Source organism: Physcomitrium patens, chromosome 6 (genome assembly GCF_059467195.1).
Source record: "Physcomitrium patens ecotype Gransden chromosome 6, ASM5946719v1, whole genome shotgun sequence".
Lineage (NCBI taxonomy): Eukaryota > Viridiplantae > Streptophyta > Bryopsida > Funariales > Funariaceae > Physcomitrium > Physcomitrium patens.
The window spans coordinates 5436456-5454379 of record NC_143415.1 but is presented as its reverse complement, the minus strand read 5'-3'; the positions used below and the strand labels follow the sequence as shown (position 1 = coordinate 5454379).

Here is a 17924-nt window from a genome sequence, read left to right as displayed (position 1 = left end):
TTTATTAAAATTTTCTAATATATTGATCCTTACTTCCCTTATATTTGTAGTAATAAGGCTCTTTGGATTTAATTGTGAATATGATTTACTTGCTTCTCTTAATTGCACAACTTCTTTGCACAAATTTTGAAGTTCATTGTTGACTTCTTCTATGGATGTAGAAATAGTATTTCCATGATTCACTTTAGAAATACATGAGATTTATACCTTAAGAGTGTTGTTAAGTTTGTGAAGATTTGCAATAGTTGCAAATCTATTCTCTTTTCTACAAGAATAGCATCTATAATTTTTTCTCCCATAGATAATTCAAAAAATTTAAAAAGATAAGTTAGAAGAAGACAATCTGCAATCTCTAGTATCAAATAAAAATTTCTACAAAGAAGAATAATTTACTTTTTTTAAGAAAAAAATAAATATTAAAAAATTATAAGTTAATTTAAAAGTGAATATTTTGTAACCTTCAAGAATATAATAATAAAAATAGAATAATCCACTCACTTCTAGTACAAAATAGGAAGAATGAATTAAGACTCTTGTCAAAATATCAAGGACATGAATCTCAAAGAAAGAAAATTCAATAAGCTCTTGTGTTACTCAAAAAGATTAGAAAGTCGCTCAAAGATAATCATATATTGAACTAGAACGGCTATTGCAAAAGATAAGAATAATATAGACTCTTGAAACAAGACTAAAGATAAGAAAAATATTGACAAGAGTGAAGTAGGCTTTACTCTTGCCTCCATATATATTATCTAACTATGAGCTATGTGACAATGTTCAATACAACCTCCAACATGTGTTGACTTTTTAAAACACATATCTTAATTTGTAAGGTAAGTTTTCTGTATATGCACTACATAATTAATTTGTTCTATAAGCTTCTAACAAGTGTGATACAAGCCTAACTTATTGAACAAGTTTCTAACCTACTAATCAACTATAAACATGTATAAAGTCAAAGTCACATCTATAAAGGTTCTAAAAAGCTTTTCTATAAGATACTATAAAATTAGTTTACTTTTACCTACTTCTATCTAATTATATAGGTAATTATTGAAGTAAATATATATGTCTTTGACATTTAGATGGCTCTTCTAATATTGAGGTTGATGCCTTCACTAGATCCATTTATTGCATCTATAAGCCCAATGAGGAATGCTTAATCAATCTTTTAATTAATTTTTATAATTAATGAAGTAGCTTAAAACTATATTATGGATATTTATTAGGTCATAAGTAATTTTTTTATCCATTAGGCAATGCATCTATTTTAATTCTATCATCTTAATCATCCTAGTTAATCATTGAATCTATGGCCTCATCTTTAATGCACTCTACAAGGAGTTTGTATTCTTTCATAAAAATGTAAAAATTCTCAAGTTGGATAAGACTTACTCATTCAATAAAGATAACTATATTCTTTGGAATAAAAAATAAAATAAAAAATACATCAATTATGTAAAAGATTCTAATTTTGGCAATAATCTCTATTCTACATTGTATCCACCTCTAATATTGCAAATCTCTTTTTAATGCCAAAGCAATGCCATGCCTTAGCATTGCACTATGTTAGTTCTTTGATACAATATTGTAATAATCTAGATTTGTATTGTACTTTAGCAACCTAACAATACTACAAACTAACTTTTAGAAGAAATAATACAAAAAATACTAGTCTAATATAACAATACTATAAATTAGCTTCTAAGAGCAATAATTCAAAGAACAATAGTCTAATACAATAATTTACAAAAATTAAAGAAGAAATATTTTTTATGAAAAAAAATCTTATCAAGTAAAAAAGATGAAGTATCTAATTACAACTTAATCAAGCTATGTTTCATGCCATAAGAGAGAATCCAAGAATGTAAATATATAAAAAAAATTCTAAACTTTACTCAATAGTTAAATTGCTACAGTTAAAAAAATCTTACAATTGTAAGTTTTTTTTTTTTTTTTTTTTTTTTTTTTTAATAATCATAATAATTTTAAGTAATGTGGCTTTTCTATCTAAATCATTAAACCTTAGTTGACACTAATTCAGTTCTCAATTACATCACTAAAATCACCACAATATAATTGTTCATAATTGCATTCTTCCAAAAACTTTTTTCCTGTTGTAAGTATACTTTTCATCATATGGTACTAAATTGAACAAGACCATCCAATTAAAGACAAAAAAATCACATGCTGATCATCAGAACCATAATTGTTCAGACACAATAATTAAATAAATTATTCCTTTTATTGTCTTTGGAATAATCAACCATTTCACTTACAGTCCACATCAACATTATTTGATAGTACGTCACAAGATTTTCTTGTTTCACCATGTGATACCAGTAATTCAACTATTAATCAAAACATTTTTGGGTACACATACACATTCACTCAAAAATATATATTCAAAACATAAAGGAAAAAAAAAGAGAGAAAGAGAACCCACTGACAATGATCAAATTTTACCAGCGAGTAGTTGCAAAGCTCAAAACTGATAGTTCAAATCCAAGCAATGAACTGCGACCTCACCTAGCAAAGAAAAAGGAAAAACCAGGGAAGAAAGCAACAGGATGGATGAAATCGGATTTGACGAACGAGGTGATGACATGGCAAATGAAGGCGCCACGAGAGAGCTGCGAAGGCGACAAAAGAAATGGAGAGAGCGGGCTCGAGGCGAACGACGCGGGCAGAGGTGAACGGGGCGGTAGAGCGAGGGGAACGCCAATTTCAAATATAGGCTCCAATAATACGGGGACGGGGAAGGGGACGGGGAAGGGGAAGGGGACGGGGAAGGGGACGGGGAAGAGGACGGGGAAGGGGACGGGGAAGAGGACGGGGAAGGGGACGGGGAAGGGGACGGGGACGGGGAAGGGGACGGGGACGGGGAAGGGGACGGGGACGGGGAAGGGGACGGGGAAGGGGACGGGGACGGGGAAGGGGAAGGGGACGGGGAAGGGGACGGGGACGGGGAAGGGGAAGGGGACGGGGAAGGGGACGGGGACGGGGAAGGGGAAGGGGACGGGGAAGGGGACGGGGAAGGGGAAGGGGACGGGGAAGGGGACGGGGAAGGGGACGGGGAAGGGGACGGGGAAGGGGACGGGGACGGGGAAGGGGACGGGGAAGGGGAAGGGGACGGGGAAGGGGACGGGGACGGGGAAGGGGAAGGGGACGGGGAAGGGGACGGGGACGGGGAAGGGGAAGGGGACGGGGAAGGGGACGGGGAAGGGGAAGGGGAAGGGGACGGGGAAGGGGAAGGGGACGGGGAAGGGGACGGGGAAGGGGAAGGGGAAGGGGACGGGGAAGGGGAAGGGGACGGGGAAGGGGAAGGGGACGGGGAAGGGGACGGGGAAGGGGACGGGGAAGGGGACGGGGACGGGGAAGGGGACGGGGACGGGGAAGGGGACGGGGACGGGGACGGGGAAGGGGGGGCCGAGTGGGAGCGGGGAACATCATCATCCTCGGGCATGGGCTACTTTTCAGGCTGAGTCGTGAGGTCTAAGCATATTGTAATTGTCTCGTTTCCCCGACCTCCCTCCCTCCCTCCCTCCCTCCCTCCACCTCGGCGCCTCGCCTCGTCTCGTGTCGTCTCGCGCGCCCTGTGTTTCCTTCTCCTTCTCCTTTTTTCCATTACGATGCTGCGCGGAGTGCCGAATCTTAATACACTGCTGTAACCAGGTGGTGCTGTGCAGGGCTTCATCTCCATTATTTGCCATGCCGCCTCCTCGCAATCATGGTGAGCCGTTCATGCTGCCTGATGCTGCTACCCGGTAAGCGCTTCCCCCCTTCCACGTCAAAGGAGGAATAATTTCGGGGACGCTGTTGGTTTCAGACCCGCGGGGAGGGCTTGGATCAGGGTTCGCGCGGTAGGGTTCCGTGGGTGTGCGTGCGTGCGTGCGACCATAGGCTGGTTTTGGGGTTTTAGTGGTTCGTGCGATTTGGGTGGAGGAGTTGATGTGACGAGACCGCGTGGGGTTTCTGCGGCATTGGGTTCTTGAGGGCTTAGGTGTTCGAATTAGGGTTAGCGGGTTGTGTTGAGTGGTGGTCAGATTGGGGTTTGGAATTTGGACATTGTGAGATGCGGTGTGGAGTTTTAGAGGGTTTTGTAATGGACGTTCTGGGAGCAATGTGATGTGTTGGGTAAGCAAGGAAGACATTGAGGATATCTAAGGAAGGTTTTGGTTGCAGGATGGCACCAATGCATGCAATTCACATTGTGGGGCGATGTTTGCGACTGGTGTCGGTGTATGCAGCTTATCATTACGTAATTGCCCGAGGGGTTTCGCTTACGTTTTTCTGCTTCGTCTGCTTGCTGGGCTCTGCTGCCTTGTTCTCCGCTCTCCAGCGTCCATGGCGTGGCCGTCCGCTGCCCAACAGCCTGGTAGTGAATGATTTATTTGTTCTGATGCGATTATGTCACTCAACAGTTTTGTAGATCGAAGTGTGCGTGGAATCACTGACGAAACCCCGCATCGCACTGGTGTGTGTGTTTATCTATTTGCATTGAATATTGTGAACGAAAATTAGCGAGGACTAATCACAGGTGGTTGCGGATGGGGTTTTCAGCTGATGCCTGCCGTTGTGAACGGATTTGTCATGGCTTTTTCACTTTTGCTGTGGGCAAATGGTCTTCGCAATTGTGGTCCTGTTAGGTATTTATTTCTTCCGTGAAAATTTCTAGCCATTGTTATCATCATTATTGTTATTGTTATTATTATTATTATTATTAGTATGATTCTGACGTGTTCTTTTCCATCTAGGTAGTCCTTTGCGTTGGTTGTTTAGGAAGTTTGGTTCAGAAGTCACCTTTCAGCAGACTGTAAACTTTATTTGCCTTTGTGCATACTTGTTAAGAAGTTGAGGAGTAGACATCTTCTATAATTAACTAGGAAAAAAGCATGAACGACTTGCTCATTGGCCTCGCCTTTCCTACGGATAACCTTCATAAGCACGTTCGGGGGTGTCAGGACCATACTTGGGGAATATGCTGGTGCAGTGTTGGGGGCGATCTCGACGTTGTTATTCAGCCGAAATGGCCTTGTGTGGAGGCGGGTATGTCATCAAATAATACGTGTAGATGGTTGTTGTGGTTAATAGTAAATCTTACTAAGTGCAATATCTTAATGCCATTGAGAGATATGGTGGTTGTACTGTTCTTGATATTATTATTCTGACATGGTGCACTGAACTTCATTTGGTGTGGATTGTAGATTGGAGGATTATTGGCCATGTGTGCAGCGTATTACTTCCTCTCTCAAGGATGGGCAATGTCAAGCTATTCTCCTTTCTATATCCTTTTTCCACTCACTTCACTCATAAATTGTTAGCTTAGTCTGATACTGTTCCTGAAATGATGCACAATTGATGTTTCAATGGACGGTATAGTTTTCATGAACGTGTAGGGTCATGCCTCTATCGAATGAAGTTTTATATCCGAGTTGTATAAATTCTAGGCAATCGTTAGCGCATTAAGTATGTGTCACTTTACCCCTAAAAGTTATGCGTTGTCCTCAGTTGCTGAAAAGTTTCTCTTTGACTCCTAGCTACCTTTCGGAGCTACTACTGTGAAAGCAGAAACAGTTGAACGCGAGGAGGGGCTAATAAAGTCATCGTCCATGTTGTTGCCGGCAATGTCAGGGATACTAGCAGCCATACGACGGATCATCAGCCGCCGTGTGTCTACAAAGGTACTTACAGAAGTGCACTTCTGCCGAGTTTCTTTTGGAATTCCATGTACTTTTAACCTTCATGATTATATGTAGGGTATCAGGGTAAACCGAATTATTTGTGATCACGCTTTTCTGGTGTCATCTCTTTGGATGCAGCATCATTTGTTGGAAAAATTGCTAGTCTTTCTTGTGCTGAGATTGAATCTTTATCACTGTTTCACTTTTTTCCATTAATTTTTAAGATTCGGCTTTTGCAGAACCATGCCAAGAAACGGCTGCATGCAGTAACAGTTGCTGCTGCTACGTGTTTCATTTTTCCGTTTGCCATGTTCAAACTGGCTGTGGTAAATGCTCTCTGTGTTTGTTTCTGCAAGCCTCTCTTAGATGCCGTTTGTTTTTATCATATTCCACGTTAGCGTGAATGAAGAGGTCGGTTACCGGGAATTGTCGTCAACATCAGATTTCAAACTCACAAATGTCTTATGCGCTGGCAGGGAAAGCAACACCCATCATCAGAGCCACATGGATCTGCTGCATGGGCGTACATAAGTACCATCTTGTTTGGTGTTGTGCTAATTTTTTATGTTGATACTTTTGTTGAAGACAGGTACCATATCTTTACTTAAGGTGTTATAGTTTTCTTTTCTTTCTTGGCTGGAACGTCGCGTAAATTTATGTCGGATTATATTGGGGTAATTGCAATTAATAAGTTCTCATTTTTCGTGACGTTTGATGAGGATTATATTGGTGTGTTTACACAGTAATGTTTACAGTATTGTTTAAGTGGATTTGCAGAAATGTATTCTAAACAATTTTCTATCTTGTCACTTATTTAGGAAGATTTCTTATGTAATTTACCTCGAATAGCCGGTGCATTTGTAGTGTCTCCTTTACGCTCTTTGCATCTTTGTTGACCTTTGAAATGTCATCCTGATACCTTTTACTGATTAATGTGAGTCAGTGAAGGCATATTCAGCTCTTTATAGACAATTTTTCTTCAGGTTCTATATATGGTTTTTTTAAGTGCCACGTTAAATGTTGTTTTTGATCTGTGGCCGATTTTGCAGGTTGCATATTGTTGTTGCCTCACCGACACACATTGTGGTTACAGGAGTAGGCATAATAATCTTCGAGTATATTTATGGAATGGACTTCTCCCTGCTGGGCTTCCTAGTGTGCGCAACTGTGCTTGGTTTAGGTCTGATTCCAACTACTATCGTTATTTCCTTGTGAATTATAGAACTGTTAAATGTAAATGGATGCATGTCTGATCCTCTAACTGTTTTTAGTGCTATTTGTTAAAATTTTCTGGAAACCTGTATCTTTGTGGTCTAGGAAAGACATAGTACGAATCAGTTTATTTTTGCCACGTATTGGATGGAATCGACGTGTACAAACTGGTGAATTTAAAATCTGACCCATATTTCTGTCTAAATGTTGGCTTGCCTATGCTAAACTTACAGGAATTTACGAAGCAACTGCCACGGATCCGAACAATCGTGACCTTGACCAAGGAAACAGCTTTTTAAAGGAAGATCGTCCACCTTTGAATATGTCAACTCTTCCGTCCTAGATTATTCAAGGTAAGAACATGCAAGCACGCTCTGTCCAAATTTACTTTAAGTAGCAGCAGTGTGCATTTACGAAAGATAATCTATTGGCCTTTTAGCCCTTCGTCTCCGAACAGAGTGAAGTGAACCGAGGTTGATGTTGTTCAATTCTTAAGTAATTTAATAAGGCTGAGAATCCATATTCGGTGCCTGCATTTTGAGCCTATTTTTACCTTAAATATTGCAGGCAACTGGTACATTGAGTTCACACATTCTGACTGGAAGAAGTGGAGATGCTCTTCCTGCCTGGCAGTAGTGTAAAGTTTATGGCATCTTTTCCGAATCCTCAGAATCTGCATTAATGGTGGAACCACTGGCCAAGATATATTGCGTTGATTCAGTGTGTTCCAGTTTCTTCACAGGTTCGATTGCATACCGTTACCCCATTCTCGAGTATGCAATCGTTTTATGAAGAATTTGTTATTAGGAGGGGGTGTTTTTGTTTTGCGACTTTTTCATTGTTAATTGATAAAACTCTGGCTTTAATTTTCTTGAGATACGATTCCATGTATCATTATAAGCGGCATACTCTTATTGACAAGCTCAGTGAATCTAGTTGCTAAGGTTGGTAAGAGCAAAATTACATGCCTCCCTTACACTGCTGTGAAATGGTCATTGTGCAGATTCAATTCTATTGAGACATTTATCAGTCACCTGCAAGGTTTGTTTAGGAAACTGGAATATAGGTCTCTAAGCTGAGAAGTATGGATTTAGTGCATAAATTTCTTATTATGGGGAACACTCCACTTTTATGTATCCCTACCTTTCTGTCTAAATTCAAGGCGTCATATTGGTTAAAATCTTTTCGCACAATTTGAGTGGAAGCATAACTTGCATGACAGTTGGCTAGGTCTACAATTGCCGTTTCTTCTCTTAAAATAGTGAATCTGCGTGGAAGGTTGCTTTGACTAAAGCATTTACCTAGTGTTTCAGCCCTGTGCCAGATGACCACATCCCTTTACTCCTGTGCTCTTAGTGTTTATGATTCCCTACGCTTTTCCAAAGTGGACCAGCTGCACATTCATGCTTCACGCACTCGATTTCTGAACGCCCGAAAATTATCAATTTACGTCGAAGAACTGACCATCATCATACTGCCACCAGAAACTACAGTTCATCTATCCGTCCACACTGCGATTCTACCGTGTTGTGGCTTCCTATTTCTTCCACCTAATGCTTAGTCTCCTTATTCTTACAAATTCTCCAATTCCACTGCGACCACTGGGATATTGGGATTAAGCTCAAGACCAAGAGATTTGCGCTGTATTGGGCAATGGTTCAGCTTAAACTCCAGCGTCCTTCAATCTACCTGTCTCTGAAAAAAGCGCTTCGCTTGGTCGATTGTGTGCACACAAGGTTCGAAGTGTGCCCGAAAACCATTTCGACAAATGACGGTCGACAGAATCCCTGACACCTTACTGTACAATATGCACAACTGCTCTTCGCACAATTCGATCTGGGTGATGTTTCACACGAGGGAAATCGAAACACTGATTGTGAAGGCATCCGCGGCGCGGTGGATGGTACAATAGTCATATCCATAGCCAAAAATGACGTGTAGATTCCGCACACAAAGTGGGCAAGGTATATCTTTACTATACTCCGAGTATGAACACCCGAATCAAATTGTTCACAACAGCTCACTCATTATTCCGATCAATGATATACCGGAAGTCTCCGCTTTCGCAAACTCCACAGCCACGTGACCGTCAGCTGTTGATGCGTGGTGTACCTTAAACTCCTACATCGTCAGATCAAGCTTGGCATAAGTCTGCGTGTTGTGGAGCCAAAATCTGGTGCTATAGGACACATAAACACGACCTTCGTCACGACGAGTTATAGTCTACTTCTTGGTGAGGTAGAAGTTCCACTTGTTCACGTAAATCGGAGGCACGGTGGTGGAGTTCTCGGGCTGGGCCAGTCCGTAGCCAGAGTATCCTCGGAACTTTCCAGTGCCGCCGATGACCACCAATTCCCAGGGAGTTGGGCCGTAAGACAGGGTGCCCACCACTGTGAAGCTCGAGCCGGGGTATTTGGATCCATCGCCGAACCAGAACTTGCTAGTGACCTGCACGCCTCCCGTTGCCGATCCTCCGACGGTGGATATAGCTCCGAATCCTGTAATTCTGCCCAGCAACTTGCTGTCGAGTGCAGCTCCTTCCTTCAATCCGTTGTCGAACACAAGGAAACTTCCCCATCCGAGGGCGCTGAAGTTGCCCTGCCCGGTTCCAGCAGCAGGCAAGAGGGTGGCATTGGGTCCCCCGCGGGTCTCGTGAGCGTAGTACGTCAGTTTCAGCGGCTTGGACGCTGCATTCAACACAGGTCGGTGGTAAGAGTTGCAATCAAGGTATTTTTTCGCAGTTCAATATCCAACACAACATTTAGATCCACACTTTCAATCCGCTTAAGCATGGATGCGTACTAATCAGGAACCTACCCGCAAACACCGATGTCTGAAAGCTGCAGATGCAAAGCACCACACACAAGGTGTAGGCGGCTGCGGAGATTGCCATCGCTGCTTAACTTGCTACCTGCACAGGATCATTGAAGCATCTCAGATATGAATCCTGGAACAGCATATTCTGATTGTGGAGAGGATAGAATGTCCTCACGACAGTGCTAACGATAAATCATCATACAGGACCATCACATAGAGGTCTTTTTCTGCATGCATGTCTGGGTTTCGTCCATCATCACATCGCTGCTACGCATGTGAAAGAACAATAGAGGGATTGTTTCATGCAATTAGCATTGAGATACGATCACGAAGACTGACAGCTCGATCGAGCTAATCTCACCCAAAACCTCCGCCGTGGAGAGGAATCATACCTCGGGAAAGTTGTCTCGCCTGGAATCGAAGAGACCAACAGTGTTTGCGGATTGCACTGAGTTGATATGGCAATTGTAAGCTTTGTGAGTGACACGGTGTGAGTGAACTCCACTCATGTTACTTATACCCGACTGGATCAATCCCTGTGGAACGACCACTATCCAGGCAATTTTGATGAAAACGCCGAGAGTCAACAGCACGAATCACTTGATCTGAAGCTCAGTCCCACATGTGGGGCCCAGTGTTGAACGGGAACTTGACGCCACACCACCTCAACAGTCTCCGGTGGTGAAGCTTTCAACGGCACTGCTGACTGGTCCGATATTCGCCCCTTAGAATTGACTGTGGACATGATTGTACAGTAGAAAGCCGAGACCGAGCAAGTGAGTGGGGATACCCAGCCTCTGTGGTGCATTTACGACGAAGCTTGTTTACGTCTGCATGTCAACACAGGTCGTTATTCTCTTGGGGCTCAAAACTTCTATTGCTGAAAAAGTTGCCTTTTCTTCCTAAGTCGTCGATGACAGCGCCGTGAGAACCCTGTTACTTCCATACATATTGGGCTTTGGGTTTCTTTCGTAGAAATTGAGCTCCCGTTTCTTATTGTGTTGTACAATCTACTAAAGATTTGTAAGTACTCTTGAATAACAATATTAGTTTGTTACATATGTCCCTCAATGTCATTTAATTACAAATATCCTACATTGATACTATTATAATTTATGATATTTTTTTAAAAAAAATAAATCGTTATAAATCAAAAATATTTCTAATTCTTAATATTTTTTTGTATTTTTCAACAAAAATTATTATTATTATTATTATTATTTTTAAAAAATCAATAAGAACTAATAATTTATAGTATTTGACTCAATTCACTAGTAAAAATAATAACAAAGGTGATGTATTCTAATTGGCTTAGGCTAAATATACACTTTTAAGTGGCTTCACACACATCCTAAAGTGCTATAGACACACCTAAGAGAATAAAGACCTCTAGATGATTGGTATCACAAACATACATATTTACCTAGATTAAAGAACTTAGATAGAAGTAAGTAGAAGTAAATAGATTTGGTAATATCTTATGGCCAACCTTCTTAGAAGTTGCATAGATGCGGATTTGAATTTAGAAGTGTTTGCAATTGATTGGTAGATAGAAAACTTAGCCAATAAGTTAGCCACATGTCACATGATAACTTGTGATACAACATAACCATGTAGCATACATATAGAAAATTTATCTTGTAAGTTAGACTTAGATTTCATAAGTTGAACACATGTTGGAGGTTCTATAGAATATTGCCATATACCTTTTAATTAGATAGTATATATAGAAGCAAGAGTGAAGGCTTTTTCACTCTTGTAAATGCCTTTTTAGTTATTAGTCTTATTTCAAGAGTCTCTAATCTTCTTGTCTTTAGCAATTGTCAAAATTTCTACAAAAAAACTAGCATATCAACTAAGAAATCAATAACTTTATGATAAAAATTTTCAAGATGCAAAGAAATGGTATGAAGGATAGACAAAATGATTAAATTTCCCTACTACTAGAAAAAAAATCCGAATAGAAAAAATTACTAGAAGAAGGAGTGATGACTCTTGCTAATGAGCTCTTGCTCCAAAAAATCCAATTTATTAGCTACTTCAAGTTTGAATTCCACTTAGAAATTTTGCACATAATTCTCAATCAATATTTCTTTCTAATTGCCTTTCAAGCCTATTAGAACTGCCTCACTCTTAAAAATGCACTAAAATGTGAGCTAAAATATATCTCTACTAGTTGGAGTCTATTCTAGTTGACAACAATTTAATTATCTAATTATTTTAACCATGGTTAATTAGCATTTGATTTAAGGTCTAAGAAGTGCCATAACTCTTCAATTGTGATCTAAATAAATCCCTTTAATAGGAGATCTATTATAGTTCACAACCATTAATTAATTTATACTTGTTTGTTTAAATTATCTTTAGTTCTATCTTAAATTCTTTATTCTCTTGACTATTTGAAAATCCACACTCAAAAATCCATAACAACAACACAAGGCATTCAATTATCAAAAAAAATAAAAATAAAACCAGACTTGATAGATGATTTTCTTATATGGTTCAAATTTTAATTTTAATTAATTTAATTTTAATATTAATTCGTATCCAAGTTGAAGTTTCATCTAAGAAAAATTTTCATCCAAAAATGACTTTTCATCTATAAATAAGCATTCATCCACTCTTTAATATAAGTTCATCTACTCTTTAACATAAGTTCATCCACAGATTTGATTTGATTTGATTCACCCAATACAAGAATTCATCAGCCTTAACCTAAATTTGTCACTCAGCCTGCTACTCTTTAACTTGTGGGAATCATGACCTAACTTCCTCCGTTACTAATTTTCTCACTGAGGTTGAAGTCAAATTAGACGGAAGAAGATTTTTGAGCTACTTAAATTCAGCCCACACGACTCGTTGACTTCAACCATAACCTTGCTGTTGAGTGTGTAGAGTGTCCTCAAATTAATAGCTCAAGCTCCTTGACAACACCGTTAAGCACCTCTATATATTGTTGAGAGCATATATCTCTTGTCGATTAGTCGATCACATTGACTTTGGCTAGGTTCCAATTGCACGTGTCGATGATAAGATTGGAACACTATAGCCGTCCTGCTGGAAATTTGAACTTGCTGGCTGTCCTTGTTTGTCCACACTTCGCCATTCCTGAAGTGCACTGGAATTGGAAGTCCTTGCTTCCTTCCTACAATTTGATTTAATTCTAAGTGAATATTACTAAGTACAGCCACCTTGGGCTACTCGACTAGGTCAAAAGTTTCACTAGTTTTGCTGCTAAGATCTAAACAATATGGACGTCCACAAAAATTTATCACCTTTATGCTGACTTCAATCCATCGTCTTAGATGTTCTGCCAACCTTTATTGCTACGACCCCACAGCAATCAGGCGGCCTCGTCGTAGAAGCACCAGATCAGAGATTGGTTGTTTAAGGGAATGGGGGAATACAATAGCTCCACCTTAAATAAAAAAATCCATGTTGCACCACAATCAAACAGAACCACGTAGAGCTGCTGCCCAAGGTAGCTTAATTCTCACGTACTCCAAGCTCCACTCGGCAACAAAAGACAAACCAAACCCAAAATTAATGAAATGTGGACAGCAAAATCTAATCACCAATGGAAGAGACTAGCCAAAGGTGATAGAGATTTCCTGGCAATGGAAGGTCGTCAATAATAGCCCTTCGCCGGCCATGGGGGTTACTTGCAGCGCAGAAAAAGTGCGTTGACAAAGTGTATAAGAGAATTCCATGCACTCTCCGCAGTCAGAAGGGGAAAAAATATGGCTATTGAGATCTTCACAAGAAGAGCACCCTTACACGATGAGAGGTGAGATGAGGGAAAAAAAAAAAAAACAAACAAACAAACAAACAAACAAACAATCAACAAAGTGACAAAAACCACTACCCACCACAAGGTAGAGCAGCCACTGTACCATAACTAAGAACAGAATCACCAACATGAATCTAGATTCTTTACATGCTACATTAAATCCTTTTGCTCCATTGCAAGAACTATAAGAGCCCAGAAGCAGGAGATCTTTCATAATAGAAGATCCCTCCGCCGCATCCAGGTCTAGTTCTTTTCTCTATCTCTTTTCTAGCACTATCCGACCTCCTCACGACCGATGTTTGCTGAGGATGAGGTCCTAAGAAAACAATAATGCACCAACTACACTAACTGAAACACTAGAGAAGAACAACGTTGTTGAAGGAGATTCGAGATCCGAAAACAATTATAAATGAAAACATGAAAATGTCGATGACAAAAATGCCACTCCAAATCTAGTGACACAACTACAACTTCCGTTCAGAGGGTGAAGTATACTTCAGCTTGCCACCCCCTTGTACTAGTCACCTTCACATCAAAATCTAGCAGTCGCTCCACTACGTGAAAATTAAAGCTCCTCTGCTACAAGAGGAAAAAAACGGAATGTGGCCCTTCTTCACAACAACACGCAACGTCGTCAAGAGAACGCTCCCTACAACTGCTTACGTGGGAGCTCTCCAACAGCACGGAAGAAAGACAATTAACACAAGGAAGTGATTGACCGCTGCAGCACCAATGTTGAACTCAAACCCGCAGAACAAATAAAAAAAACAGCTACACCTCCCCGATTTTCGGAGCTCCACACGTGCACACAAGAAAAGAAAAGAAAAAAGCAAGAAAAAACATGAGGTTCGGTAAGCAATTCGCCGGACCCTGGCAGTTCTTCCCCAAAATTTTGGGATCTCATCATTATTCCAGGAATTTCGGGAAGGTAAAGAATTCTTTCTTTTTTCTTGTTTCTTTTTTTCTTATTTCTCTTTTCTTCCTTCTTTTGAATTCTTTTTCTTTTTTTTCTTTTTTCTTGTTGGGTGTTTTGAATCAAGGATTCTACCTCTAATTCTAACCTAATTTAAATATTTTAATATAAATATAAAATATTATTATCAAATCGAGGTTTATATTAGCTAACTTGAGGTGAGACTCTCTATTTTGGAATTATTTTTAAAAAAATCAGCAAGAGTTCCATTCTAGCTACTAACATTCTATTAGTTACTATTTATCTCAAAATTCCTACATTAACTCCCTAAACTAATTACTTGAAGCACCATAAGTACTTTTTTTGTATTTAAACATACTAGTGAATCAATTTAATGACTTAGGTTGTTTTGGAATAAAAAGATGTAATAGGAGTACCAAGTGGTAATTATTAGTTGAAGATGAATAAAGAAGATGCTTAAAAAAAGCAAAATGGAGTCAATAGATAAAACATAGTCATGAGTAGGAATTCTAGTATAAATTCTCAAAAAGAAGGCATTTTAGAGAGCATCAATAGGCATCTTTTTAGCATCTTAGGAGCATCTAAAAGTAATCCAAAATATTCAAAATTTTTATATTTAAGGTGTGTATATAAGGTGTGTATAAACACAAATGAATACCATCTGAATATGCATTGTATATGATGTTGATATAGTACCAATATAATGTAGATATAGCATAATATAGTAGAACTACAATGTATAAAATATAATGCTGAATACAATGCTAATATAGAGCTAAATACAATGCTAATATGGTATTAATATGGTAAAGAAAATAATATAATACGGTAGTATAAACGATATATAGATATCGTATCGCATACAATGTACAAATATGTATTGAGCAACTAGGTAGGTATGCTGGGTATCGGACCTGGGTATCAGGTTGAGCATTGCAGGCCTCGGAGCCACTGCCAATAGGGATCCGGGCTAGTCCAGGTTCTGGAGCGATGGATCTCCGTTGGTCATGTGGAGTAAGAAGTTATTCTTGCTGTAGTGTGGTCCAACATCAAATCCATCTTCTTATTATTCTCTGTTTTTTTGTATTGCATTGATTGCAATGAAGCGGTTAGGAGAGCGCTGGTGGACTTGATTTGATTTGTTCCCATTGGATCTGTCGTCAACGTACGTGTAAGTCATCGAATGGGCTCACAATTTGTTTTAGGATAACTCTATAAGGTAATAGTAGGGCAAAGTAGAAATCGTTAGTTGAAGATGAATGTTGAGGATGTTAAACAAAAACAAAATAGAGTTAGTGGATTAATTCTAAATGATTGTAGGAATTACAGTAGAAAATCCTAAGATTAGAAGGCATCTTGGAGGGCATTCAATTGGCATATTTTTAGCATCTTGAAAGCATCTAGAAGAAATGTAGAACATTCCAAATTCTAATATTAGTCGGTCATACACAACATAAATATGGCCTAGATACATAATAGATACAATAGTAGATTCCATACAAGGTGTGAACAAGAATACAAGAATAGAATACACTATATGGTGTACCATGTTGGACATATTGTATGAAATACAATATAGCCCAAAGTATAATACCAGTGACATATGGTAGGGAAATACAACGTATGATAGTATTGATATGTTGTGTTTGCAGTACTGGATATGGTATACAAAATATAATATAATATATAATAAAATATACAGTATCATATATGATATAAGTAGACAGCAATACAAATATGGATCAGAATTCAGTAGTTATATGTATGCAATATATGGAAGCTTATGTAGAGTATTATACGTCAATATACATGGTGCATGTACAGGCGGCGGTCTGGATTTCGGGTATCGGGCATAGCAGATGGGTATTGGACTGGGTATTGGCCGGTCGTCGCGGAGTCTGGAAGCTCGTTACAAATAGGACCCCGGACCCTCTCTCTCTTCTTTCTTATTTTTTTTTCTGATTTTTTTCTGAGCTCCAAGCACTTTGGAGTTTTTCCCATCTGTTTTCTTCTGTTTTTCCTTCTCCTGCAATTGAGGTGCTGCGGCGAGGGCGCATTGTGGCTGTGTTTTTTTTTTCTCAAGCATCAGAAGAGTTTTGGCGCTGTTTTTTGTTCCTTCTCTCCTGCGGTCATTATTGCAGTGTAGTTGTAGAGTGTGAGCAATTTGGGCACGATTGGTTTTGTATTCGCGACAGCGACGTTAGGTTGTGGAGTTACGGAGGTGCTGGATTCTGCATTGGATTACAACACCTTGTTTTTTTGTGTTTTTTTCTTTGTTAATTTCAGGAGCTCCGCACTTGGTGGGTGCTGTGCGTATTGGGGGTTGTTCTTGTTGGAGACGGCGTTAGCTGGTGCGTGGACAGCCTTCTCCAGCGACCTTGTTTCCCTTCCTCTTTGAAGTGCTACGTTGCTGCATTTAGAGAGCCAATAAGTTCCGGCTAGTGCATTCCTTGTTATTCCTGTGAACTTCCCCATGCGAGCTACCACCTCCTCATTCTGAATCACAAGCTCTCGAGTGAGATAGACACATAGAGCTTGAGGAGCTTCCAACTTGGGATCAACCCGACTCAGCATACCGAGAACAAAATAATTTATCTTCCCTGAACTATTGTGAGTGGTACAATCAGGTTCTAGTAAGGGGGCGAACGATCATGGGCAGTGTTGCAGCCTGAATCCTAGTAGTCTTTTTTTGAATTTTATTTCCAAAAACAACCTATGTAAGAGCTCTGGCGACAGATTTAAGTCTTTGAATTCTTCACTAATATATACGGAAGGTCATTTTCAACAACTTTCTTGATCTCCTCTAGCTCCACAATTGTCTCACTCTTGATGCGCTCCAGCTGGTCAACAATATCCTCCACGATCTCATTTTCTACAACTTTGAGGCCGCTGATATCAACCTCCCTAAAAATCCTGATCACTCCATAACTCTTTTGCGGTTCAGCGCCTTCAATTGAACTCTTAAGTCCGAGAGCGAAGAAAAAATGAGAGTACTCCCCCATTAAGCAGTGGACTATTATTGATAGACTATTTTCCGCGAAAATTGGAGATTCTCCTTCTCAACCGCAAAGCCGCAGTCCCTCGTCCAAGTGCCAATAATCTATTGTGCTTACAGTGACTCCAAATTCAACTAAAACTTACACAAAAATTATTTGAACCCTTATAAATTGCAGCTCAAGAACCACAAACATGCAGAAGCAAACTAGTGCAGGACAAGAGAGATGTAAAAGAACCATGAATTATCGGAGTGGGCACAAACTGAGCCCGATTCTCGCAATGGCAAACAACACAGGCCAAAAAAACAAAGAGCATAGTCTCAAGCTTTTACTAAGCAGCTCCGGGAGTACATTCAATAATGTTTAGCAATTGGAATTGTGCAACCACAAACCCTCTTCCAGTGCTTGCACACTTGGCACCTACATAGAGAATGATGTGGCCCAAGTACTGCATTTGTGTCCCAAGTGAGAAGGTAAAGAAAACCAAACTC

At 39.8% G+C, this 17924-nt stretch overlaps 2 protein-coding genes across 5 annotated transcripts; one reads left to right on the top strand and one right to left on the bottom strand.

The window, feature by feature from the left end:
* The first annotated feature begins 3501 nt into the window (after positions 1-3501).
* On the top strand, positions 3502-8076 carry LOC112283939 (uncharacterized). 4 transcript variants are annotated; one of them, XM_024523354.2, is made up of 12 exons: positions 3502-3767; positions 4186-4378; positions 4564-4649; positions 4965-5049; positions 5208-5286; positions 5545-5684; positions 5924-6010; positions 6161-6273; positions 6734-6864; positions 7130-7249; positions 7464-7638; positions 7900-8076. In XM_024523354.2, the coding sequence occupies exons 1-10, from the start codon at positions 3712-3714 to the stop codon at positions 7237-7239; spliced, it is 1080 nt and encodes a 359-aa protein (XP_024379122.2). In that variant the 5' UTR covers positions 3502-3711; the 3' UTR covers positions 7240-7249; positions 7464-7638; positions 7900-8076. The 4 variants fall into 4 exon arrangements, with proteins under 4 accessions (XP_024379122.2, XP_073390841.1, XP_090107169.1 ...); XM_073534740.2 differs by having other exon boundaries at positions 3523-3767; positions 4251-4378; XM_090251043.1 differs by having other exon boundaries at positions 3565-3733; positions 4251-4378.
* A 776-nt stretch (positions 8077-8852) lies between these two features.
* LOC112283940 (dirigent protein 11) lies at positions 8853-10187 on the bottom strand. Its single transcript, XM_024523355.3, has 3 exons — positions 10106-10187; positions 9714-9807; positions 8853-9583 (listed from the first exon to the last, which is right to left on the bottom strand). Exons 2-3 carry the CDS (start codon positions 9787-9789, stop codon positions 9120-9122), a joined length of 540 nt encoding a protein of 179 aa, XP_024379123.1. The 5' UTR covers positions 9790-9807; positions 10106-10187; the 3' UTR covers positions 8853-9119.
* Between the last annotated feature and the right edge of the window lie 7737 nt (positions 10188-17924).

Bases quoted from the DNA above. Each gene is read 5' to 3' on its own strand.
- LOC112283939 (XM_024523354.2), top strand. From the start codon at position 3,712: ATGCCGCCTCCTCGCAATCATGGTGAGCCGTTCATGCTGCCTGATGCT. The intron at 4,650-4,964 runs GTATTTATTTCT...CGGGGGTGTCAG, and splicing joins CGCAATTGTGGTCCTGTTAG to GACCATACTTGGGGAATATG. The intron at 6,011-6,160 runs GTAAATGCTCTC...ATGCGCTGGCAG, and splicing joins CCATGTTCAAACTGGCTGTG to GGAAAGCAACACCCATCATC.
- LOC112283940 (XM_024523355.3), bottom strand. From the start codon at position 9,789: ATGGCAATCTCCGCAGCCGCCTACACCTTGTGTGTGGTGCTTTGCATC. The intron at 9,584-9,713 runs GTAGGTTCCTGA...TGTTGAATGCAG, and splicing joins TCAGACATCGGTGTTTGCGG to CGTCCAAGCCGCTGAAACTG.